Consider the following 25,695-nt stretch of genomic DNA (forward strand, 5'->3'; position numbering starts at 1 on the left):
CATATGCAATCAAACTGATATCAGTTAAGATTTTCATACTTATATTACTTATTAGTTACATTATCTATTGCTTACAACGACCTTTGGGTATGACTACTACTACAAATTTCGTTGACCCTTTAAACGTCGCCCCAAAGGAACAGCTATTTCATCGAGGCTCACTGTTAATTTACATAAAAATGTTTACCAAATCCATGACAAGAAGATAGCAAGACTATCTTTGTAAAATATACACCATATGGTATACCATGAAAAGAAGGGGATTGAAAATGAAAAGAGCATACATCGGCACTCCAAAATAGTAGAATATCTGAGTAATAGTTGCTCGTTATAACAATCGTACACAAATTCGTAGTTCGTGGCATTTTATTGATACAAGTGTCATGCGTTTGATTGAGTTTCAAGATTTTTCAGTTATAATAATTGAACAATCGAAGCATGTACGTAATGAGTATTATGTAATTCTTAAACTGCTGTTGTTGAGTAGAAAGTTAAAGGAAAACCGCTGTTAAGTTTGTTGCGATACGCCAGGGCATTTCCAAATGATGTAGAATCGATACTGTTTCCTTTGAAAATATATTTTCGGATCCTCCGACTCCAGCAGAGTGGCACATTGTGGATGAGCAAAGAAGGCCAGATGCTGATGAAAAAACATTTATATTGCATAGATCCCTTTCAAGTTATTTCATTGGCCACTTACCAATCTGGATTGGCAAATTGAGGATGACTTCGATTTTTTGTAGTATTTCTAAACAATTTTTGTGGTTGTGGTGCCTAAGCGTGGAGCAGTACTTTTTCAGCTTTCTAGTGGAGTTTCTTGAAGACGTGTTTAGCTTTCAGACCAGCCCACATGGCAATGAGAAGAGTAACCAAGTACATCAACAGAAGATTGTTAACGATTGAACCAATCCAAGCCATGGCCAGGAGGACCAAGCTTTCCACAATCACGAGGCCGGTCGACTTGCGTTCCTTGAATAGATACTGATACCATGCTGCCAAGCTTTCCTTGATGATGTACATCTGTCCGCAAACAGACTCGAATTTCGCCTCGTTGTCGCTATCCCAAATTAAGCCATTCCAAAACAAGCCGGCAATTTTGGTTGGGAAAAAGTCGAAAATGAAATCCGGCCGATCCAGGCACCACAGAAGAAAATAGTGCGAAATGGTAGTCAGCAATGCCAGGAGAGACATAAGAGTTATCACCGATAGATCCATGTACCACAGAACGAAATAAGCGACGCTTATGCCCCCAAATACCACCACGGGGTAGTATTTTTTCTCCCAGGTAAGGACACCATAGGCACTCACTATAGGCGCTTGAAATCGCTCCAAATCATGCTTAAGCTTGATAACCTTTTCGTTTTTACCAATGTCCGATTCTGTCATCTTTGTGCTTCGTTGCGTTTCGAGTTAAATTAGAGTTTTGAACGTAGTCTCTTTAAGTAGTCTTTAATTTAAGCAAAAAGTCGCTTTTTTATTGCCAGCCAACGTCAATGCATCAAATGAGAGGTGTCAATGTCAAACCATCGAAGGTTCTATCGATGGTTTCGATGTATTACTGCAATCCGGTTTCATCACTAACCATACAGTATATACATATTGGGGTGGGGTTTTGCACGGAGGTAGCACACATTCAACATGCAACTTGCGATGGTTATACACTTGTGTCCGCTCGGTTAAGGGGCACAGAGTTTTTAAATCTACAGAACAGGCCGTGCAGAGACTACACTTTAGAAGGCGACTAGTAAACAGGTGTTAGTCTACTATAGGTACATATGTATGTATGCCTTGATTTGTGAACGAAATGTTGTGCTGCATAAATTTCTTGAAGATCTCACCCGTACAGTGCTTGCTACGTACTTGTGCTCTCATCTTGAGCTGTCTCTGGCAGTGTATCGGAAAATGTTGATGTTAGACAGAAATCAAGAATTGGCATATCCCCCGCTGATCCGCGGATGGTTCGTGGCTTGTATGGACTTTGGCACACTGTACTGACGCTGCCTATCAACGCTGGATTTGGGTATGAGAACAGGAGACTAAAGTCGAATTGATGGCACTCTACATCTCATGTAGAGTCCTCCCGGTTGATTTTCTGGCGAGTGGGCTCTGATAGAAGAAAACGATAAGGCGACACCCCACAAGAGAGACATGCTTTTACCTATTGCTTACCATATATGTATGTATGTATGTGGTGTGGTCAAAACCTCGAAGCGTTCCACGCTATCCCATTCTGATAATGTGGTGGCTGGCCACACATTAAGATCTTCAACGGCTTTGGGCCCGCCGCCATGGGCACGGTTGCGTCTGCGCAATCAGTTTGAAAATCGCATCGCTTATTCGTAATGTTAGCAAGCCAAAAATCAGCTGTTTCTTGTTATCGGTGTCCGATGGTATATCGAAGTCGATTGCAACTATGACTCTCTCTCTCTCATTGCGATTATCAGATTATATTGGAATTGCCATTTACCAGTAATTTGCTAAATTGTGTAATTCCTATAGAAGAATGGTGAATCCGCATTATAAAAAATAGAACAAAAGAAAGAGCATGGAACCCGGGAAAAAGAATGTGAGTAGAAAAGACGGATGGGATGGGAACGTGCAACACATAAATGTCTCGTTGCTAATAAATTGCCACGCAGAAGCAGAAGCCGACACAGGAAAAAGAGAAGAACAAGTCTGAAGACGCAGCCTCGGATGCCGTAGGCTCCGGCGTGCGTAAATCGGTCGGGGATCTCGTCGATTTTTACGAGGGCGTTGCACTCGGACCGCCCCAGCAACGGATGCTCTGCAAAGCCGTACCAGAGAATGTGCTCGCGGACTATGAGCAGATGTTCGAGACGATCGGGAATGTCATCAAGGAAATAGTTGACTTCGGTAAGTACGAAGTATACGTGATGCTGTATCCCACTCTGGCCATTGGCTACCTGCAAATGGTGTGGAGCGGCAAGTATAAGAGGGCCATATCCTTCGTGGGTAGGAACGAATACAAGTTGGACGATTCCTACAAGAGGCGCGTCGAAAATCTGAAGCGCATCCGCACGCCAGAAGACCTGCCGTAAAGAGCCCAGGAGCTGCTATCTTGTGCGGACACAGTGGAGATATTCATGGCCAGGAGCACCTCGAACCAGTTCAAAGTACTCCAATCTCAGTTTTGGACGAAGGGGCAGCTCAAGACGTTCTTGTCCCACTTTAAAATCTTCATCTACTCTGATGAGATGATGCCCCAGGCGCGTATCCACCTCGATCGTCCTTTGCCGGCGCCATTTGCCTGGGCTTCCGTGGACGCCATTCCGGACTGGCCGTTCGATCGAATAAGTTACCCAACCTGAGCACTTACATGGCCGAGCCCATGAACATTGACGATGATGTGACTTGCGCGACGCTTTCAGAAGACCATTGCAGCGTGGCATTTGGCACTGCCTCCGGCATGGTCCACATCGTGGCCGTGAACAAGGACTGGCTACACATGAACATGGTGCGAAGGGAGAAGCTCTTTACTGCCCACCAGGAGCCGGTCCTGGCCTGCGCTGGAGACCGCCAGCTTCTCACCTCCTCGGCGGACCGCATGCGGCTGTGGTGCACACGCACCGGGTTTTGTCAGAAGGTGTTTGCGCACCACGGGGCCATGAGTTTGGCGTTCGACCCGAAGGGCTGCTACTTTGCCAGCGCCTCCAACGATAATGTGGCGCGCGTGTGGAGAGTGGATCCCGCAGAGCACTTTGTGAGTTTCTTCGGTCACTTGGCACGATTGGAGGTGTGCCTTTTCCATCCGAATGGAAAGTACCTGGCCACTGGATCGGCAGACGCCACCGGCAGAATCTGGGACTGCGAGAAAGCAAGTGAGCTGGCGCTAATCAGCACGATTCAGGCCTGTAAAAATGGAATTTTCCTTCAAAGTGGGTTCGTCGGCCGCGATGCCCTGATTGTCATCTGGACGATGAGTTCTCGGAAGGTAATAGAGTTAAGCCCGAAAGCAGCCGAGAAGAAGACTGCCCTTGTGAAAGCTCTTGAAACTTTTACGTTGAATGTTGAGAAATGATGAGATTGGTAGGTCGTGTCTCAGTTAAATGAAGTTCTTAAACTAATCATATTCCATTGGCATATTCTATTACACCTTCAGATGCAGAAATAGCTTCTCGGACCCAGGCGCTGAGGCGAGTCATCGATGGAAAGCACCGTCGAGTCCATGAATATACATAAGTATCCAATCTAATTTTGGATTCATTTATATAAACGTAAACATACGCAGTTAAAACTTTAAACATTAAAACCAACTATTCGGATCCCACTCATTGTTTGAGCTGTAAGTTTCCACTGGTCAAAGCAAAGGCCTTCCCTGATTTTATGTGCAACTTTGTTCTCTTTTTCAGAATATATATCAATGATTCCGGCATTCCCTGAGTGGCCCCAAAAGACTATTTTAAATATCGTAGACAAGTGCTAAAAGTGGTTCGCGGTTGCATTCAACTGTTTTGTGGTCTGGCTTCCAGCCCACCCACGCGAATGCACAACAAATGGAGCAACAATTTATGGACCGGCACAAACCCTCTGAAAGACGAACCGAATGAATTAAGTAAAATTTCTATTTCGAAAAATTACTGATTAATTACTATCTTGCAGACATTGAATTTCGTGTTTGGGACAATTGGAAATGGCTTTATTTATGATCATCCATTGAGGGCTCAGCACACATACATATGTAGGAACATGTGCATAATTGATTATAGATATATATATATATACTACAATATGTGAGAATTAGGGACCGCAGCTGCTGGAACCTCAAAAAATATGTCCAAGGAATGAATGTGTAATATTTCAATCTAAGCAATTAAGTGATGTCCAGACACAGTGTCTTTCTTTTCCCTTCCCTCTTGGATCCACGGAAGAGGATTCGAATTGGGATTGTAAATATAAAATACAAATGTTCAATCTAAATTAAACATAAACAGAGTTATATACAGTTGAATCTTCTTCCGGCCATAGGAAGGACACTAGGCTGATCAGGATGTCAGACAACTGGTCCTGATCAACAAACGGTATCAGCGATATGCTGATACCAGCCAATAGTTCCGATACCTACGTATAGATTATCTCTCTAAGAAATACAACTAACCTAACATATGCAATCAAACTGATATCAGTTAAGATTTTCATACTTATATTACTTATTAGTTACATTATCTATTGCTTACAACGACCTTTGGGTATGACTACTACTACAAATTTCGTTGACCCTTTAAACGTCGCCCCAAAGGAACAACTATTTCATCGAGGCTCACTGTTAATTTACATAAAAATGTGTACCAAATCCATGACAAGAAATACTCAATACTCATATTACAGAAATGATAGCAAGACAATATTTGTAAAATATACACCATATGGTATACCGTGAAAAGAAGGGGATTGAAAATGAAAAGAGCATACATCTGCACTCCAAAATAGTAGAATATCTGAGTAATAGTTGCTCGTTATAACAATCGTACACAAATTCGTAGTTCGTGGCATTTTATTGATACAAGTGTCATGCGTTTGATTGAGTTTCAAGATGTTTCAGTTATAATTATTGAACAATCAAAGCATGTACGTAATGAGTATTATGTAATTCTTAAACTGCTGTTGTTGAGTAGAAAGTTAAAGGAAAACCGCTGTTAAGTTTGTTGCGATACGCCAGGGCATTTCCAAATGATGTAGAATCGATTCTGTTTCCTTTGAAAATATATTTTCGGATCCTCCGACTCCAGCAGAGTGGCACATTGTGGATGAGCAAAGAAGGCCAGATGCTGATGAAAAAACATTTATATTGCATAGATCCCTTTCAAGTTATTTCATTGGCCACTTACCAATCTGGATTGGCAAATTGAGGATGACTTCGATTTTTTGTAGTATTTCTAAACAAATTTTGTGGATGTGGTGCCTAAGCGTGGAGCAGTACTTTTTCAGCTTTCTAGTGGAGTTTCTTGAAGACGTGTTTAGCTTTCAGACCAGCCCACATGGCAATGAGAAGAGTAACCAAGTACATCAACAGAAGATTGTTAACGATTGAACCAATCCAAGCCATGGCCAGGAGGACCAAGCTTTCCACAATCAGGAGGCCGGTCGACTTGCGTTCCTTGAATAGATACTGATACCATGCTGCCAAGCTTTCCTTGATGATGTACATCTGTCCGCAAACAGACTCGAATTTCGCCTCGTTGTCGCTATCCCAAATTAAGGCATTCCAAAACAAGCCGGCAATTTTGGTTGGGAAAAAGTCGAAAATGAAATCCGGCCGATCCAGGCACCACAGAAGAAAATAGTGCGAAATGGTAGTCAGCAATGCCAGGAGAGACATAAGAGTTATCACCGATAGATCCATGTACCACAGAACGAAATAAGCGACGCTTATGCCCCCAAATACCACCACGGGGTAGTATTTTTTCTCCCAGGTAAGGACACCATAGGCACTCACTATAGGCGCTTGAAATCGCTCCAAATCATGCTTAAGCTTGATAACCTTTTCGTTTTTACCAATGTCCGATTCTGTCATCTTTGTGCTTCGTTGCGTTTCGAGTTAAATTAGAGTCTTGAACGTAGTCTCTGTCTTTAATTTAAGCAAAAAGTCGCTTTTTTATTGCCAGCCAACGTCAATGCATCAAATGAGAGGTGTCAATGTCAAACAATCGAAGTTTCGATCTAGTTTCTATCGATAGTTTCGATGTTTTACTGCAAGCCGGTTTCATCCATTGTTTCATATATTAATTTATTTATTTATTTATTAACAACGATAATGATTCCGGAAATACGCTATGCTCCATCCCATTGTGCATTACGGTCCTGCTTACCAATAGTCTGTCCGAAATCTGTCTGGCCCTTGAAATCCAAAACAAATCGAAATCAGTTTCGGGCATCCCCAGTATGTTGGAGATCTTAAGAGCAGTCCTCACAATTGTAGTGGATGTCTTAGTCTTTAATTCATGAATGTATCCTGTCTTAACAAAATCTAAATTAACGTTAATGTATATACATAGGATGTACTCAATTCAAAAACAAAGGTCAGAATGTCACTAATGTACTGGGAAACAGCCATCTGATGTGGCTCACTTGCATGAGCTCTTAATTAAATGTTTTCATACCCATTTGCTCGTGTTATTTGATGGGTTTCATTCGATGTATCATTTAGATTTATGCGACAAGCAGAAGGAATCATTTCCTATTCTTATAAGTTCTTTATTGTGTTTTTATACCCGATCCTCAAAATGAGTATTGGGGTATATTAGATTTGTGGTAAAAGTGGATGTGTGTAACGTCCAGAAGGAATCGTTTCCGACACCATAAAGTATATATATTCTTGATCAGCATCAATAGCCGAGTCGATTGAGCCCTGTCTGTCTGTCTGTCCGTCTTTCCGTACAGATGAGCGCCAAGATCTCAGAGACTATAAGAGCTAGAGAAATTCAATTTTCTATGCAGCCTGTCCTGATGCGGGCCATAGCCAAAATACCGCTGCTGTGTCACTGAGTCGACAATGTGGCGTCCCGTCCACAGCAGCAGGGACCATTGATCGAAATAATGTCAGCAATACATTGAATACTAATGACAGGGGTCAATGTGAGCAAAGATGTTGTTGGTGCTAAAATTTATTGGAGAGTTTTCGTTTGATATGGTGAGATGTGTGTGTTTCAATATGAATTCGGATACGACAAGTCCTAATATGGGTCAACGCCGAGAATGGCGTCGTGGTAAGCTTCCTCCATTCACAATATATAGATGGATATATTTCGTAGATCAGTCGGTGGGGCCCCTCTCGGCGTTGCCGAAGGGGAAGACACTGATGATTATAGACTGGACCTGAGACCCACGGAGCTTTAATGGCTGGGTCGCAAACGGAGGCGCGTCTCATATCACCACAGCCCAATAGCCAATAGCGATCAACGACTAGTCGGTGGCGATTGTGGGGGATAACCTCGTAGTCCATATATCGGTTGATAATGATCCGGAGAGGCATGCAATGATTATTGACGACCTGTTGTTGATTCCCTTATGCGTTCCCTATCGGAATGGTGATTTTGAAGAGTGCAGATTGGCTATAGCCAAGGTCCTATTTAGTGTGTTCAATAATGCCATCTTTCACTGCGGACTCAAGGCGAAAATTGTGTGGCATGAGCACTCTCTGCAGCAGCGAGCTTGGTTCCAACTCTGCAGGCAACCGCACAGCACGTATTCGGCTGTGGGAGCATAGACCTTTCCAAACCAATAAAAAAAACACAATAAAGAACTTATAAGAATAGGAAGTGCTTCTTTCTGCTTGTCGCATAAATCTAAATGATACATCGAATGAAACCCATCAAATAACACGAGCAACTGGGTATGAAAACATTTAATTAATAGCTCATTCAAGTGAGCCACATCAGATGGCTGTTTCCCAGTACATTAGTGACATTCTGACCTTTGTTTTTGAATTGAGTACATCCTATGTATATACATGAACGTTAATTTAGATTTTGTTAAGACAGGATACATTCATGAATTAAAGACTAAGACATCCACTACAATTGTGAGGACTGCTCTTAAGATCTCCAACATACTGGGGATGCCCGAAACTGATTTCGATTTGTTTTGGATTTCAAGGGCCAGACAGATTTCGGACAGACTATTGGTAAGCAGGACCGTAATGCACAATGGGATGGAGCATAGCGTATTTCCGGAATCATTATCGTTGTTAATAAATAAATAAATAAATTAATATATGAAACAATGGATGAAACCGGCTTGCAGTAAAACATCGAAACTATCGATAGAAACTAGATCGAAACTTCGATGGTTTGACATTGACACCTCTCATTTGATGCATTGACGTTGGCTGGCAATAAAAAAGCGACTTTTTGCTTAAATTAAAGACTACTTAAAGAGACTACGTTCAAAACTCTAATTTAACTCGAAACGCAACGAAGCACAAAGATGACAGAATCGGACATTGGTAAAAACGAAAAGGTTATCAAGCTTAAGCATGATTTGGAGCGATTTCAAGCGCCTATAGTGAGTGCCTATGGTGTCCTTACCTGGGAGAAAAAATACTACCCCGTGGTGGTATTTGGGGGCATAAGCGTCGCTTATTTCATTCTGTGGTACATGGATCTATCGGTGATAACTCTTATGTCTCTCCTGGCATTGCTGACTACCATTTCGCACTATTTTCTTCTGTGGTGCCTGGATCGGCCGGATTTAATTTTCGACTTTTTCTCACCCAAAATTGCCGGCTTGTTTTGGAATGCCTTAATTTGGGATAGCGACAACGAGGCGAAATTCGAGTCTGTTTGCGGACAGATGTACATCATCAAGGAAAGCTTGGCAGCATGGTATCAGTATCTATTCAAGGAACGCAAGTCGACCGGCCTCCTGATTGTGGAAAGCTTGGTCCTCCTGGCCATGGCTTGGATTGGTTCAATCGTTAACAATCTTCTGTTGATGTACTTGGTTACTCTTCTCATTGCCATGTGGGCTGGTCTGAAAGCTAAACACGTCTTCAAGAAACTCCACTAGAAAGCTGAAAAAGTACTGCTCCACGCTTAGGCACCACATCCACAAAATTTGTTTAGAAATACTACAAAAAATCGAAGTCATCCTCAATTTGCCATTCCAGATTGGTAAGTGGCTAATGAAATAACTTGAAAGGGATCTATGCAATATAAATGTTTTTTCATCAGCATCTGGCCTTCTTTGCTTATCCTCAATGTGCCACTCTGCTGGAGTCGGAGGATCCGAAAATATATTTTCAAAGGAAACAGTATCGATTCTACATCATTTGGAAATGCCCTGGCGTATCGCAACAAACTTAACAGCGGTTTTCCTTTAACTTTCTACTCAACAACAGCAGTTTAAGAATTACATAATACTCATTACGTACATGCTTCGATTGTTCAATTATTATAACTGAAACATCTTGAAACTCAATCAAACGCATGACACTTGTATAAATAAAATGCCACGAACTACGAATTTGTGTACGATTGTTATAACGAGCAACTATTACTCAGATATTCTACTATTTTGGAGTGCAGATGTATGTTCTTTTCATTTTCAATCCCCTTCTTTTCATGGTATACCATATGGTGTATATTTTACAAAGATAGTCTTGCTATCATTTCTGTAATATGAGTATTGAGTTTTTCTTGTCATGGATTTGGTAAACATTTTTATGTAAATTAACAGTGAGCCTCGATGAAATAGTTGTTCCTTTGGGGCGACGTTTAAAGGGCCAACGAAATTTGTAGTAGTAGTAATACCCAAAGGTCGTTATAAGCAATAGATAATGTAACTAATAAGCAATATAAGTTTGAAAATCTTAACTGATATCAATTTGATTGCATAGATTAGGTTAGTTGTATTTCTTAGAGAGCTAATCTATACGTATGTATCGATCAGGACCAGCTGTCTGACATCCTGATCGGCCTAGTGTCCTTCCTATGGCCGGAAGAAGATTCAACTGTATATAACTCTGTTTATGTTTAATTTAGATTGAACATTTGTATTTTATATTTACAATCCCAATCCCAATTCGAATCCTCTTCCCTGGATCCAAGAGGGAAGGGAAAAGAAAGACACTGTGTCTGGACATCACTTAATTGCTTAGATTGAAATATTACACATTCATTCCTTGGACATATTTTTTGAGGTTCCAGCAGCTGCGGTCCCTAATTCTCACATATTGTAGTATATATATACATATCTATAATCAATTATGCACATGTTCCTACATATGTATGTGTGCTGAGCCCTCAATGGATGATCATAAATAAAGCCATTTCCAATTGTCCCAAACACGAAATTCAATGTCTGCAAGATAGTAAATAATCAGTAATTTTTCGAAATAGAAATTTTACTTAATTCATTCGGTTCGTCTTTCAGAGGGTTTGTGCCGGTCCATAAATTGTTGCTCCATTTGTTGTGCATTCGCGTGGGTGGGCTGGAAGCCAGACCACAAAACAGTTGAATGTAACCGCGAACCACTTTTAGCACTTGTCTACCATATTTAAAATAGTCTTTTGGGGCCACTCAGGGAGTGCCGGAATCATTGAGGTTTATTCTGAAAAACAGAACAAAGTTGCACATAAAATCAGGGAAGGCCTTTGCTTTGACCAGTGGAAACTTACAGTTCAAACAATGAGTGCGATCCGAATAGTTGGTTTTAATGTTTAAAGTTTGAACTGCGTATGTTTACGTTTATATAAATGAATCCAAAATTAGATTGGATACTTATGTATATTCATGGACTCGACGGTGCTTTCCATCGATGACTCGCCTCAGCGCCTGGGTCCGAGAAGCTATTTCTGCATCTGAAGGTGTAATAGAATATGCCAATTGAATATGATTAGTTTAAGAACTTCATTTAACTGAGACACGACCTACCAATCTCATCATTTCTCAACATTCAACGTAAAAGTTTCAAGAGCTTTCACAAGGGCAGTCTTCTTCTCGGCTGCTTTCGGGCTTAACTCTATTACCTTCCGAGAACTCATCGTCCAGATGACAATCAGGGCATCGCGGCCGACGAACCCACTTTGAAGGAAAATTCCATTTTTACAGGCCTGAATCGTGCTGATTAGCGCCAGCTCACTTGCTTTCTCGCAGTCCCAGATTCTGCCGGTGGCGTCTGCCGATCCAGTGGCCAGGTACTTTCCATTCGGATGGAAAAGGCACACCTCCAATCGTGCCAAGTGACCGAAGAAACTCACAAAGTGCTCTGCGGGATCCACTCTCCACACGCGCGCCACATTATCGTTGGAGGCGCTGGCAAAGTAGCAGCCCTTCGGGTCGAACGCCACACTCATGGCCCCGTGGTGCGAAAACACCTTCTGACAAAACCCGGTGCGTGTGCACCACAGCCGCATGCGGTCCGCCGAGGAGGTGAGAAGCTGGCGGTCTCCAGCGCAGGCCAGGACCGGCTCCTGGTGGGCAGTAAAGAGCTTCTCCCTTCGCACCATGTTCATGTGTAGCCAGTCCTTGTTCACGGCCACGATGTGGACCATGCCGGAGGCAGTGCCAAATGCCACGCTGCAATGGTCTTCTGAAAGCGTCGCGCAAGTCACATCATCGTCAATGTTCATGGGCTCGGCCATGTAAGTGCTCAGGTTGGGTAACTTATTCGATCGAACGGCCAGTCCGGAATGGCGTCCACGGAAGCCCAGGCAAATGGCGCCGGCAAAGGACGATCGAGGTGGATATGCGCCTGGGGCATCATCTCATCAGAGTAGATCAAGATTTTAAAGTGGGACAAGAACGTCTTGAGCTGCCCCTTCGTCCAAAACTGAGATTGGAGTACTTTGAACTGGTTCGAGGTGCTCCTGGCCATGAATATCACCACTGTGTCCGCACCAGATAGCAGCTCCTGGGCTCTTTCCGGCAGGTCTTCTGGCGTGCGGATGCGCTTCAGATTTTCGACGCGCCTCTTGTAGGAATCGTCCAACTTGTATTCGTTCGTACCCACGAAGGATATGGCCCTCTTATACTTGCCGCTCCACACCATTTGCAGGTAGCCAATGGCCAGAGTGGGATACAGCATCACGTATACTTCGTACTTACCGAAGTCAACTATTTCCTTGATGACATTCCCGATCGTCTCGAACATCTGCTCATAGTCCGCGAGCACATTTTCTGGTACGGCTTTGCAGAGCATCCGTTGCTGGGGCGGTCCGAGTGCAACGCCCTCGTAAAAATCGACGAAATCCTCCTCCGATTTACGCACGCCGGAGCCTACGGCATCCGAGGCTGCGTCTTCAGACTTGTTCTTCTCTTTTTCCTGTGTCGGCTTCTGCTTCTGCGTGGCAATTTATTAGCAACGAGACATTTATGTGTTGCACGTTCCCATCCCATCCGTCTTTTCTACTCACATTCTTTTTCCCGGGTTCCATGCTCTTTCTTTTGTTCTATTTTTTATAATGCGGATTCACCATTCTTCTATAGGAATTACACAATTTAGCAAATTACTGGTAAATGGCAATTCCAATATAATCTGATAATCGCAATGAGAGAGAGAGAGTCATAGTTGCAATCGACTTCGATATACCATCGGACACCGATAACAAGAAACAGCTGATTTTTGGCTTGCTAACATTACGAATAAGCGATGCGATTTTCAAACTGATTGCGCAGACGCAACCGTGCCCATGGCGGCGGGCCCAAAGCCGTTGAAGATCTTAATGTGTGGCCAGCCACCACATTATCAGAATGGGATAGCGTGGAACGCTTCGAGGTTTTGACCACACCACATACATACATACATATATGGTAAGCAATAGGTAAAAGCATGTCTCTCTTGTGGGGTGTCGCCTTATCGTTTTCTTCTATCAGAGCCCACTCGCCAGAAAATCAACCGGGAGGACTCTACATGAGATGTAGAGTGCCATCAATTCGACTTTAGTCTCCTGTTCTCATACCCAAATCCAGCGTTGATAGGCAGCGTCAGTACAGTGTGCCAAAGTCCATACAAGCCACGAACCATCCGCGGATCAGCGGGGGATATGCCAATTCTTGATTTCTGTCTAACATCAACATTTTCCGATACACTGCCAGAGACAGCTCAAGATGAGAGCACAAGTACGTAGCAAGCACTGTACGGGTGAGATCTTCAAGAAATTTATGCAGCACAACATTTCGTTCACAAATCAAGGCATACATACATATGTACCTATAGTAGACTAACACCTGTTTACTAGTCGCCTTCTAAAGTGTAGTCTCTGCACGGCCTGTTCTGTAGATTTAAAAACTCTGTGCCCCTTAACCGAGCGGACACAAGTGTATAACCATCGCAAGTTGCATGTTGAATGTGTGCTACCTCCGTGCAAAACCCCACCCCAATATGTATATACTGTATGGTTAGTGATGAAACCGGATTGCAGTAATACATCGAAACCATCGATAGAACCTTCGATGGTTTGACATTGACACCTCTCATTTGATGCATTGACGTTGGCTGGCAATAAAAAAGCGACTTTTTGCTTAAATTAAAGACAGAGACTACGTTCAAGACTCTAATTTAACTCGAAACGCAACGAAGCACAAAGATGACAGAATCGGACATTGGTAAAAACGAAAAGGTGATCAAGCTTAAGCATGATTTGGAGCGATTTCAAGCGCCTATAGTGAGTGCCTATGGTGTCCTTACCTGGGAGAAAAAATACTACCCGTGGTGGTATTTGGGGGCATAAGCGTCGCTTATTTCGTTCTGTGGTACATGGATCTATCGGTGATAACTCTTATGTCTCTCCTGGCATTGCTGACTACCATTTCGCACTATTTTCTTCTGTGGTGCCTGGATCGGCCGGATTTCATTTTCGACTTTTTCCCAACCAAAATTGCCGGCTTGTTTTGGAATGCCTTAATTTGGGATAGCGACAACGAGGCGAAATTCGAGTCTGTTTGCGGACAGATGTACATCATCAAGGAAAGCTTGGCAGCATGGTATCAGTATCTATTCAAGGAACGCAAGTCGACCGGCCTCGTGATTGTGGAAAGCTTGGTCCTCCTGGCCATGGCTTGGATTGGTTCAATCGTTAACAATCTTCTGTTGATGTACTTGGTTACTCTTCTTATTGCCATGTGGGCTGGTCTGAAAGCTAAACACGTCTTCAAGAAACTCCACTAGAAAGCTGAAAAAGTACTGCTCCACGCTTAGGCACCACATCCACAAAATTTGTTTAGAAATACTACAAAAAATCGAAGTCATCCTCAATTTGCCAATCCAGATTGGTAAGTGGCCAATGAAATAACTTGAAAGGGATCTATGCAATATACATGTTTTTTCATCAGCATCTGGCCTTCTTTGCTCATCCACAATGTGCCACTCTGCTGGAGTCGGAGGATCCTAAAGTATATTTTCAAAGGAAACAGTATCGATTCTACATCATTTGGAAATGCCCTGGCGTATCGCAACAAACTTAACAGCGGTTTTCCTTTAACTTTCTACTCAACAACAGCAGTTTAAGAATTACATAATACTCATTACGTACATGGTTCGATTGTTCAATAATTATAACTGAAACATCTTGAAACTCAATCAAACGTATGACACTTGTATCAATAAAATGCCACGAACTACGAATTTGTGTACGATTGTTATAACGAGCAACTATTACTCAGATATTCTACTATTTTGGAGTGCAGATGTATGTTCTTTTCATTTTCAATCCCCTTCTTTTCACGGTATACCATATGGTGTATATTTTACAAAGATAGTCTTGCTATCATTTCTGTAATATGAGTATTGAGTTTTTCTTGTCATGGATTTGGTAAACATTTTTATGTAAATTAACAGTGAGCCTCGATGAAATAGTTGTTCCTTTGGGGCGACGTTTAAAGGGCCAACGAAATTTGTAGTAGTAGTAATACCCAAAGGTCGTTATAAGCAATAGATAATGTAACTAATAAGCAATATAAGTTTGAAAATCTTAACTGATATCAATTTGATTGCATAGATTAGGTTAGTTGTATTTCTTAGAGAGCTAATCTATACGTATGTATCGATCAGGACCAGCTGTCTGACATCCTGATCGGCCTAGTGTCCTTCCTATGGCCGGAAGAAGATTCAACTGTATATAACTCTGTTTATGTTTAATTTAGATTGAACATTTGTATTTTATATTTACAATCCCAATCCCAATTCGAATCCTCTTCCCTGGATCCAAGAGGGAAGGGAAAAGAAAGACACTGTGTCTGGACATCACTTAATTGCTTAGATTGAAATATTACACATTCATTCCTTGGACATATTTTTTGAGGTTCCAGCAGCTGCGGTCCCTAATTCTCACATATTGTAGTATATATATACATATCTATAATCAATTATGCACATGTTCCTACATATGTATGTGTGCTGAGCCCTCAATGGATGATCATAAATAAAGCCATTTCCAATTGTCCCAAACACGAAATTCAATGTCTGCAAGATAGTAAATAATCAGTAATTTTTCGAAATAGAAATTTTACTTAATTCATTCGGTTCGTCTTTCAGAGGGTTTGTGCCGGTCCATAAATTGTTGCTCCATTTGTTGTGCATTCGCGTGGGTGGGCTGGAAGCCAGACCACAAAACAGTTGAATGCAACCGCGAACCACTTTTAGCACTTGTCTACCGTATTTAAAATAGTCTTTTGGGGCCACTCAGGGAATGCCGGAATCATTGAGGTTTATTCTGAAAAACAGAACAAAGTTGTACATAAAATCAGGGAAGGCCTTTGCTTTGACCAGTGGAAACTTACAGTTCAAACAATGAGTGCGATCCGAATAGTTGGTTTTAATGTTTAAAGTTTGAACTGCGTATGTTTACGTTTATATAAATGAATCCAAAATTAGATTGGATACTTATGTATATTCATGGACTCGACGGTGCTTTCCATCGATGACTCGCCTCAGCGCCTGGGTCCGAGAAGCTATTTCTGCATCTGAAGGTGTAATAGAATATGCCAATTGAATATGATTAGTTTAAGAACTTCATTTAACTGAGACACGACCTACCAATCTCATCATTTCTCAACATTCAACGTAAAAGTTTCAAGAGCTTTCACAAGGGCAGTCTTCTTCTCGGCTGCTTTCGGGCTTAACTCTATTACCTTCCGAGAACTCATCGTCCAGATGACAATCAGGGCATCGCGGCCGACGAACCCACTTTGAAGGAAAATTCCATTTTTACAGGCCTGAATCGTGCTGATTAGCGCCAGCTCACTTGCTTTCTCGCAGTCCCAGATTCTGCCGGTGGCGTCTGCCGATCCAGTGGCCAGGTACTTTCCATTCGGATGGAAAAGGCACACCTCCAATCGTGCCAAGTGACCGAAGAAACTCACAAAGTGCTCTGCGGGATCCACTCTCCACACGCGCGCCACATTATCGTTGGAGGCGCTGGCAAAGTAGCAGCCCTTCGGGTCGAACGCCACACTCATGGCCCCGTGGTGCGCAAACACCTTCTGACAAAACCCGGTGCGTGTGCACCACAGCCGCATGCGGTCCGCCGAGGAGGTGAGAAGCTGGCGGTCTCCAGCGCAGGCCAGGACCGGCTCCTGGTGGGCAGTAAAGAGCTTCTCCCTTCGCACCATGTTCATGTGTAGCCAGTCCTTGTTCACGGCCACGATGTGGACCATGCCGGAGGCAGTGCCAAATGCCACGCTGCAATGGTCTTCTGAAAGCGTCGCGCAAGTCACATCATCGTCAATGTTCATGGGCTCGGCCATGTAAGTGCTCAGGTTGGGTAACTTATTCGATCGAACGGCCAGTCCGGAATGGCGTCCACGGAAGCCCAGGCAAATGGCGCCGGCAAAGGACGATCGAGGTGGATATGCGCCTGGGGCATCATCTCATCAGAGTAGATGAAGATTTTAAAGTGGGACAAGAACGTCTTGAGCTGCCCCTTCGTCCAAAACTGAGATTGGAGTACTTTGAACTGGTTCGAGGTGCTCCTGGCCATGAATATCTCCACTGTGTCCGCACAAGATAGCAGCTCCTGGGCTCTTTACGGCAGGTCTTCTGGCGTGCGGATGCGCTTCAGATTTTCGACGCGCCTCTTGTAGGAATCGTCCAACTTGTATTCGTTCGTACCCACGAAGGATATGGCCCTCTTATACTTGCCGCTCCACACCATTTGCAGGTAGCCAATGGCCAAAGTGGGAGCATCCATTTGTAGAGCATCCGTTGCTGGGGCGGTCCGAGTGCAACGCCCTCGTAAAAATCGACGAAATCCTCGTCCGATTTACGCACGCCGGAGCCTACGGCATCCGAGGCTGCGTCTTCAGACTTGTTCTTCTCTTTTTCTTGTGTCGGCTTCTGCTTCTGTCGGAAATTTATTAGCAACGAGACATTTATGTGTTGCACGTTCCCATCCCATCCGTCTTTTCTACTCACATTCTTTTTCCCGGGTTCCATGCTCTTTTTTTGTTGTTCGATTTCTTTAGCAATGTACTCGTAAATGGCGATTCCAATATAATAAGACAATTGCAATAGAGAGAGAGAGAGAGAATCATAGCTGCTATCGACTTTGATCGTACATCGGAAATCGATGCACAAAAACAGCTGATTTGTGGCTTGCTAACATTACGAATGAGCGATGCGATTATCAAACGGATTGCGCAGACGCAGCCGAGCCCAGCGCAACCCTTAATGCAGAATCAATTGCGATTACTTATATTGCTTTTATCTCAGGATCTCGTTTCTGTTGTAAGCAGCAGTTGAATAAAAACAACAAATATACAAGTTTTATGTATTTGTATTATATTGGATCAGTTGCAATCTCTAATGAAGCTACAAGGCTCTCGGCTACTATGCCTTTTGGCTAAGATTGTTTATTGATTGCCAGGAGACGCATATAGAGACTATCTCTCTCTTCGCGGAAAAGTTAGCGAAGTCTAGTGCCATAGGGCTCTGTCCGATATGAGATGGGGGTTGCCAGAAATCAGATTGTACAACACCTTTCCAAACCAATAAAAAAAACACAATAAGGAACTTAAAAGAATAAGAAGTTCTTCTTTCTGCTTGTCACATAAATCTAAATGATACATCGAATGAAACCCATCAAATAACACGAGCAACTGGGTATGAAAACATTTAATTAATAGCTCATTCAAGTGAGCCACATCAGATGGCTGTTTCCCAGTACATTAGTGACATTCTGACTTTTGTTTTTGAATTGAGTACATCCTATGTATATACATGAACGTTAATTTAGATTTTGTTAAGACAGGATACATTCATGAATTAAAGACTAAGACATCCACTACAATTATGAGGACTGCCCGAAACTGATTTCGATTTGTTTTGGATTTCAAGGGCCAGACAGATTTCGGTCAGACTATTGGTAAGCAGGACCGTAATGCACAATGGGATGGAGCATAGAGTATTTCCGGAATCATTATCGTTGTTAATAAATAAATGCATAAATTAATATATGAAACCATGGATGAAACCATTAACCATACAGTATATTCATAGATGTTTGTAGTGGGGCGGATCGAAGCTCAACTCTCCCACACCGCAATTGCGGTAGCCGTCATAAGAAATGAAAACCGTTATGTTTAGTGGTATATATATAATTATGTGTGTGTATTTGGTTGGACGGTCGCGCGGTAGATCGGCCGTCTGAAGCGGGGGTGAAATCGTAACTGCTTAACTCTATGCCTTATGGTGCTTTTTCTGCCGTGAGCGCCGTGTGGATCGTGGATTGTGGATCCGAGCGCCGCTCCGAACGCGCGAGAGCGAGTTGGGACCGGGGCGCACGGAGTTGGCACAGTGCGCGGAAATTGTTTACGGCTGGCCTGAACATCCTCCCCCCCCCCTTGCAGGATTGCAAAGTATAATGGGGTGGCCTATGGCTGGGCGTACGCCCCGGTGTGCTCTGGACTTGACAAGGACGTCGACTCAGTGTCGCTCCACGGTCGGATAGGCGTGAGGATGCGCAAAACGGGGGTTGCTCTTGAGGAATCTGTGGATGGCGCCGTGGTTCTTTCGACGGGGCGGCTCGCGGGGAGACGAGTGTGTCGTTCGTCGTGAGCCGATGTAGATGGCGACGGTACAGTCGCGGCTGAGCGGGCTGGACGACGAGGGCGGCGTTTTGCATGGTTCGATTTAGATGGCGACGATGCTCCCGAGGCTGAGCGGGCCGGACGACGAGACGTGGGTACGTGGAGTAGCGTGTGGTTGTTTTTGCCGGAGTGTTGGTGAGCCAGGCAGTTCCCGCAATACTGGTTGATAAGGACAGCTCGGAGTTTCTCTTCGGGGCTCAGGAGAAGAAATTGGTGGTAGGTCCGTAGCGGATGGACTCCTTGGCAGATTCGGCAACGGTAGGAGCCAATTTCCCGAGCACGTCGGTTCTCCCTAGTGCGGTTGGCGCGGGGACGTGGGGCCATATCTGGGTGCGGAGAACTAAATTGAAATAAAGGCGTCGAAGACACATTAGTAACGATCTTGGAACGGGTGAGAGGCACATTTAAGACATTGGAAATTGCCGCCCGGTTACATAGTCTGGTGAGGCTATGTTGATCTAAGGACGGATTCACCTTCGAGTTCAGGCTTGAATTCGGACCGGAGCGTAGAGCTTTCATACAGTGCATATTTTGGAAATATTTCCGTCGGTCAGGAGACCGTTCGAGAACTTCTGCGGAGGGAGCTGGAAGGAAATTGCTGTCGTAAAAAGACCCCGAGTCTTCTACCAGTGTGATAGGTCGTCTGGAAATTTGACTCGAGAACGATGAGATTTGATTCATCACCTGAGGCACTGGACCTGTGAGTACCCAGCCGAAAATGGTCTCCTGCCCGAGGAGAGAGCCACAGATGTTGGTCAGTGAGCCACATAACTGAATGGACGGAAGGATATCCGCTCCAATCAGGATATCTATTTGTGAACTCTCATAGAAGGTCGGATCCGCCCATGAGAGGTTCGGCAGGTCTCTCAAGAACCCTTGCGAGATCGGATGCGATGGAATATTCGCGGCCAATTCCGGAATAACGTAGGCTGTGGCATTTAGTTGTAAGCCCGGCTTAGTCGGAGAACGGATGGAAAAACTGCAGAGCTTCTTTGACTGAGCGGATACGGCATTATTTAGGCCGGAGACCTGTGCCTGGATACGTTGGAATGGCAATTTGATCATGTCCACAAGACGTTCTGTAATGAACGTTGCCTCTGAGCCAGAGTCGATCAGAGCGCGGGCGTGGAAAGTTTTTCCCAGGTGGCAAATATTAACGATGGCCGTGCCTAGGAGGACAGCACTCGTACCGGAGGCGAAATATGACTGAACGTTTGGCTGGGCTTCGGACGAACTTGGATTTTGTACGCTTGGTACTCGTAGATGTAGCTCGGGCCACGCTGAGGAATTTTGTGCCGTTGTGGAAATCGCCTCGCTGGAGTTTGCTGGATTGCTACGGTGCAGAAGCGTATGGTGACGGTCTCCACAAATTATGCAATTGTGGGCGCTTTGGCATGCTCGTATCTGGTGGCCCCTTGCAAAGCAGTTCAAACAAAGCTGCTTTTGCTTAATGTAGTCGGAGCGAGCGCCAGCGGGCATTTGAAGGAAGTAAGGGCATAACCGGATTGGATGATACTCTTTGGAGCAGAGATCACACGTGCTCCTCGTTTGATTCACTGTGGTCTCGAACGAGTGGGCACTCCTAGGATAAGGACTTCCTTGAGACCGAAACGGATTGCTTCTCGAATTGTCTGCAGTGCGTATGCTCGCCCTGGAGTGGGCCTGAGTCTCCATGCCTGGATGGTCGTCCTCGGTCACTTCGAGAGACAGGTACCGCTCCGCCAGGAACTTGTCCATGTCGTGCCAGGTGGGAATTTCGGACTTGTGCGTCACGGATTGCTCCCAAAGCTCTAAGGTCGTCTTTGGCAGCTTAGCGGAAATGAGGTACACTAAAACTCCGTCAGCGAAAACGCTGTCTGTGGAGACCTCGGAATGGGTGAGTGTCGTGAGGCACTTGTGGACGGCCCTCTGGAGCTCTTTTAGCGCTGCTGCTGACTCGGTACGGATTTGGGGCAGACTGAAAAGGATCTTCAGCTGGGCCTTGAGTATCAGCCTCTTGTTTTGGAAACGCTCACGGAGGGCGTTCCATGCGGACGCGAAACCCTCGTTCGTAAGTGGAGCCTGTGCCACTATGCCGTGGGCTTCACCGCTGGTCTTTTTGTTGAGGTGGAACAGTTTTTCCACTGGAGCCAACCTTGGGTTTTCTATGTAGATGGCGGTGAACAGGTCTCGGAACGTGGGCCACTGCTGGTAGTCCCCACTGAAAACTTCAGTGTCACATGGAGGGAGGCGGCAACCGCCGGAAGTCGGCACTTGAACGGCCAGTTGCGGCGTGTGAGGGACAATCGGGGGCTCGAGCTGATCGTTCAGTTTGGCCAGGCATTGCGCGTAGACCGCGTAGCAGTCATCGTACATCTCTTGGACATAAGCTACACCCTCTGGATCCTCTTCCGCCTGTAGGGGCCGAATTAAGGGAACGAGTGTAGAACATCACGGATAAGCATAGTTTTCTTTTGGTAATGCTTAAAAGTGCAGAGACATAGTAACTCCGAAAGTGGATCGTAAGCTGCAAGCTTTCCGAAAAGCTTTCTAAAGAGAGTCGGCGCGCAGCGCACGCATTTAAGCGAAAGACGTCACGTTTACCTTGACCCAAGAGAGTAGCGTAGCGTAGGGAGAGCATAGATTAAAAGCTTGCCCAAAAGTTCGCTCAAATGGGCGAAAGATCATCCGATTATGCAGTTTAAATTCCCAACATCATCCGATTATGCAGTTAAAGTTCCTAAGATCATCCGATTATGCAGTTAAAATTCCCCAAATATCATCCGATCTTCGAGCTTTTGGTTCGGTACCGCTTGGCTGAACTTGCAGAAGTTGGGCTGGAGTATTGACAAAGAATCGATTGATTAAAGCGGACGTGTTTGTGCTATACTCGGGAATAAATAAATATATATATATATATATTTAGCCAACGAACAGTTCTGGCAACTACGCCATACCTCGTGAACCGAGTTCAATAAAGACCCAGAATCAGGAGTAATTAACCAGGAAAGCAGTGTAAAGAAAAGAAAACATAGCTGGTATGTCCGTGATTAATTTGGAAAGTGTTCGTGGTAAAATATATATATATGAATTTGTGTTATAGGACGGCGGCCCGTAGCCACGGTACCGCTCGTGCGATCATCAGTCGCATAGGAGTGCATATACGGTGTGGTCTATGAGAGGAGTGTTGCCGGTGGATTGATAAGACAAGTAGTAAACCCGCGGGAGGCACCGAGCAGCGAAGCCTGCAGCTTGACGTTGTCCGTCGAAAGCCTCAACAACCGTGTGGATGCACGGCGAAAACCAAGAGGCGCCTCCGGACCCTTATTTTTTGGCGCCGTTGACGCCACCCGTTTATCGAGCCTCCAATGAGAGTGTAGTCCGCAGACCGACGTCAAATTTGATCGGCAACCTGAAGCCCAGCTAAGGAGTTAATTTACCCCATCTTCAAGTGATTTAGCTGCGCCAGCGACACCCAATAATGAACTCGAATTGATTGCATTATTGTTGGATTCTTCCGGAGGCGCAGTCCTACTCAGCCTGGCTGACATGTCTCTCGATCACGGCAATAGAGGACCATAGTTACTCGTGGATGTAACACAAGCCCCTTTTTCCTCTAGATTTCATGTGCCAGGCTAAAAACCATTCTCTTTCGTCACACGATGTATACAGTTTTATAGTTAGTTATGTAACACAGCCAACATAATGGTTTTTGGAAACTAATGGGTATGAGAGCAACATTAATTTTCCTTGAGGTTACAAAGCAGTACACTCTAGTACGCTCATGTGCACATATACTCGTATTAAATATCTTTTCCTTTCCTTAGAACTATGCACCAACGTCATCATTGAGCTCAACGATCACGAATGGAAAAAGCGGTACTAGCCTACCAAAAGCGCTGTGAGTTTGTAAATAAGAACAAGTACATATATGCACTGAGCTGGGAAGTAACCTGCGTGTTACATGTAATTTTCTATTGATATTCCCTTTATAAATCCGTAACCATAATGTATTGGTACCTCTCACCCCTTTAGAATCTGTTACCCATATATGATGGTCATTTTTAAATCTTTATTTTTCTTAATATTTCTTCGCAATTACTTACTAATATATTAAGCTATCGAGACACAACAAAAATGGATTTAATTATAAGTTAAGAAAACCCCCCCCCCAAGAATTTAGTTATATGATTAGGGATTTATTGAAATATATATATATAATGATATTGATTTTGAAGTACAACCCTAATATGTTCTAAATTCGGTACTCCGCCCTCAGAAAGGCATGATCGAAGTGGTGGGATGATAACTGTTTAACGTTCTTCAAGGGTCTATACGGTCAGGTTACCTGTATAGCATAGGTCGGGAGGGTAGAGAAGATAGAGATACTCACTAACACCGGAGTTTCTCATCATTTGAGTAGAGTAATTGATAAGTATGTCCACACTTTCCACAACCAACTTTTTAGTCCCATAACCAATTCCTGGCTCCGGTTAAACCTGGATTCTGTTGTTAGTTTTATGTTTGGTTCTTCTTTTTTTTTATTATTATTTTATTATTTTTAAATGTGCACCTAAAACATTATGCGAGTGTGTGTCAGTATGTGATAGGAGAGAGTAGAACGAACCCCGACAATCCGGCGAGCTTAGTCAGAGCATAGCTAGAGGTGCACACGAAATCTCTTCATACTAGTATGGGTAAACGACAGCTATCCCACACCTGCACGCTACATAATTGGCGCCCAACGTGGGGCCCGAAGGGACATGATCTCTCGTAAAGTTGGTACTTAACTTTAGTACCCATGGCATGTCATTCTGGGGCTAGGCTCCACCATAGCTCTATATTCCATCCAAAACAATAATTCTCTGGTAATACTATACTGATAGATCTCTTCGGGTGGGAGTACGACAGCTGTTGCATACGGAACCTACGACTATTTTTCATGCTTGGAAAAGTCGACCTGTGTATAATCTGTTGTCTCTTCCTCCGGATGGACTAGCTTATATAGGTAGTTACAATATACTGATATCACGATATAGGACTCCACCAACGAGATAGCTAAAGATGTTGATTTAGGGAACTGCGGGAGTTATTCAAAAGACGGATACCCCGACTCAAAGTTATATTCATTAAATTATCTTGAGCTTGGCTGTAGAGATTCCTTTATCAAATTCTAGTTGGGTTAGGAAAAAGTCGCAGATTTTAGGAATCACGATCTTCTACTTATGATAAGTAGAGACTGTCCATTATCCGGACTTATACCTTCAAAACTGGTAATAGAACTGGCCAACATACACAACTTAATTACTCAACTATTCAAATCGAAACGTACAGTTAGTGGTAGACCACCTAGATCATGCCTGGAGAGGGCGAACATATTAAGTAAATTCCATATTCGTTAACTCATATTTGCATATTAGTTTCATAATTTTATTTTCATTATTATTTTTTTTATTAAGAAATTCATACAAATCATGGCGGTCCACCGAAGTAATGAAAATTTAGCTTCGGCATTGATCAATCCAGACTCGCTTTGCATTATTTGCCAGGGAAATTTGCGGCAAGATCAGTTAATAGCTACCACGCCTTGTCACCACCGATTTCATAATACGTGCGTATGCGAACATTTGAAAAGCGAAAAGTCTTGTCCAGTGTGCAAGTCGGAATGCGAACCTGGTAGACTGCGTTACGAAAATAATACTCTAGCAGCAGAATTACACCTAAGCTCTGGCTCCATACCACCTAATGTTCGGGGAAACGAAGACAATGGGACGGTACAACTAGATCCAACCTTATTACGTAGAAAAGGGAGAACAAACAGCCGAGGTCGAGGGCGAGGAGCAACCCCTAAACGAGGAATGCAAACAAGGTATCAAGCTAGTTTAGATCAATATTTATCCGAGAGTCGACAGTCGATTAGTAGCAACGGAAATAGGTCACTTAGTAACGCTCAACCTGAAAACCTTACGAATTACATCCATTCGGTCATGCAAAATCAGGAGAAATCTATGAGGGAAAACCTTAGTTCGTTCATAAAAACTTCCATCGAACAAACTATACAGGCCCAGTTTTCCAACATGAATTTAGCCGCAGCGGCTGCTACGGGTAACGGAGGTCCCTCAGAGTCACACAGTAATATTAGACAAGACGTAGACAATGATAGTTACATGGTTA

At 43.8% G+C, this 25,695-nt stretch overlaps 8 protein-coding genes and 1 pseudogene across 9 annotated transcripts; 4 read left to right on the forward strand and 5 right to left on the reverse strand.

Moving 5' to 3' along the window:
- Positions 1-348: 348 nt before the first annotated feature.
- Positions 349-1,526, reverse strand: LOC117189016 (ARL-6-interacting protein 1 homolog). Its single transcript, XM_033393880.1, has 2 exons — positions 701-1,526; positions 349-640 (listed from the first exon to the last, which is right to left on the reverse strand). Exon 1 carries the CDS (start codon positions 1,384-1,386, stop codon positions 805-807), a length of 582 nt encoding a protein of 193 aa, XP_033249771.1. The 5' UTR covers positions 1,387-1,526; the 3' UTR covers positions 349-640; positions 701-804.
- Positions 1,527-1,812: 286 nt separating this feature from the next.
- LOC117189015 lies at positions 1,813-3,083 on the forward strand. The gene is made up of 2 exons (XM_033393872.1): positions 1,813-2,566; positions 2,640-3,083. The coding sequence occupies exons 1-2, from the start codon at positions 2,546-2,548 to the stop codon at positions 3,057-3,059; spliced, it is 441 nt and encodes a 146-aa protein (XP_033249763.1). The 5' UTR covers positions 1,813-2,545; the 3' UTR covers positions 3,060-3,083.
- A 5-nt stretch (positions 3,084-3,088) lies between these two features.
- Positions 3,089-5,127, forward strand: LOC117189010 (transcription initiation factor TFIID subunit 5-like). The gene is made up of 4 exons (XM_033393863.1): positions 3,089-3,279; positions 3,339-4,047; positions 4,121-4,303; positions 4,371-5,127. The coding sequence occupies exons 1-2, from the start codon at positions 3,105-3,107 to the stop codon at positions 4,037-4,039; spliced, it is 876 nt and encodes a 291-aa protein (XP_033249754.1). The 5' UTR covers positions 3,089-3,104; the 3' UTR covers positions 4,040-4,047; positions 4,121-4,303; positions 4,371-5,127.
- Positions 5,128-5,494: 367 nt separating this feature from the next.
- On the reverse strand, positions 5,495-6,645 carry LOC117189014 (ARL-6-interacting protein 1 homolog). Its single transcript, XM_033393865.1, has 2 exons — positions 5,847-6,645; positions 5,495-5,786 (listed from the first exon to the last, which is right to left on the reverse strand). The coding sequence occupies exon 1, from the start codon at positions 6,530-6,532 to the stop codon at positions 5,951-5,953; it is 582 nt and encodes a 193-aa protein (XP_033249756.1). The 5' UTR covers positions 6,533-6,645; the 3' UTR covers positions 5,495-5,786; positions 5,847-5,950.
- A 2,163-nt stretch (positions 6,646-8,808) lies between these two features.
- On the forward strand, positions 8,809-14,879 carry LOC117187151 (ARL-6-interacting protein 1 homolog). 2 transcript variants are annotated; one of them, XM_033389218.1, is made up of 2 exons: positions 8,809-9,629; positions 14,791-14,879. In XM_033389218.1, exon 1 carries the CDS (start codon positions 8,944-8,946, stop codon positions 9,523-9,525), a length of 582 nt encoding a protein of 193 aa, XP_033245109.1. In that variant the 5' UTR covers positions 8,809-8,943; the 3' UTR covers positions 9,526-9,629; positions 14,791-14,879. The 2 variants fall into 2 exon arrangements, with proteins under 2 accessions (XP_033245109.1, XP_033245107.1); XM_033389216.1 differs by lacking the exon at positions 14,791-14,879 and adding an exon at positions 9,690-9,981.
- On the reverse strand, positions 10,083-12,191 carry LOC117187145 (transcription initiation factor TFIID subunit 5-like). Its single transcript, XM_033389197.1, has 3 exons — positions 11,392-12,191; positions 11,136-11,318; positions 10,083-11,068 (listed from the first exon to the last, which is right to left on the reverse strand). The coding sequence occupies exon 1, from the start codon at positions 12,099-12,101 to the stop codon at positions 11,400-11,402; it is 702 nt and encodes a 233-aa protein (XP_033245088.1). The 5' UTR covers positions 12,102-12,191; the 3' UTR covers positions 10,083-11,068; positions 11,136-11,318; positions 11,392-11,399.
- Positions 12,096-13,626, reverse strand: LOC117187144. Its single transcript, XM_033389195.1, has 2 exons — positions 12,873-13,626; positions 12,096-12,799 (listed from the first exon to the last, which is right to left on the reverse strand). Exons 1-2 carry the CDS (start codon positions 12,891-12,893, stop codon positions 12,110-12,112), a joined length of 711 nt encoding a protein of 236 aa, XP_033245086.1. The 5' UTR covers positions 12,894-13,626; the 3' UTR covers positions 12,096-12,109.
- LOC117187153 lies at positions 13,916-14,846 on the forward strand (annotated as a pseudogene).
- Positions 14,880-15,242: 363 nt separating the features above from the next.
- LOC117187155 (transcription initiation factor TFIID subunit 5-like) lies at positions 15,243-17,314 on the reverse strand. The gene is made up of 3 exons (XM_033389220.1): positions 16,493-17,314; positions 16,237-16,419; positions 15,243-16,169 (listed from the first exon to the last, which is right to left on the reverse strand). The coding sequence occupies exon 1, from the start codon at positions 17,200-17,202 to the stop codon at positions 16,501-16,503; it is 702 nt and encodes a 233-aa protein (XP_033245111.1). The 5' UTR covers positions 17,203-17,314; the 3' UTR covers positions 15,243-16,169; positions 16,237-16,419; positions 16,493-16,500.
- Between the last annotated feature and the right edge of the window lie 8,381 nt (positions 17,315-25,695).

Source organism: Drosophila miranda, chromosome XL, assembly GCF_003369915.1.
Source record: "Drosophila miranda strain MSH22 chromosome XL, D.miranda_PacBio2.1, whole genome shotgun sequence".
Lineage (NCBI taxonomy): Eukaryota > Metazoa > Arthropoda > Insecta > Diptera > Drosophilidae > Drosophila > Drosophila miranda.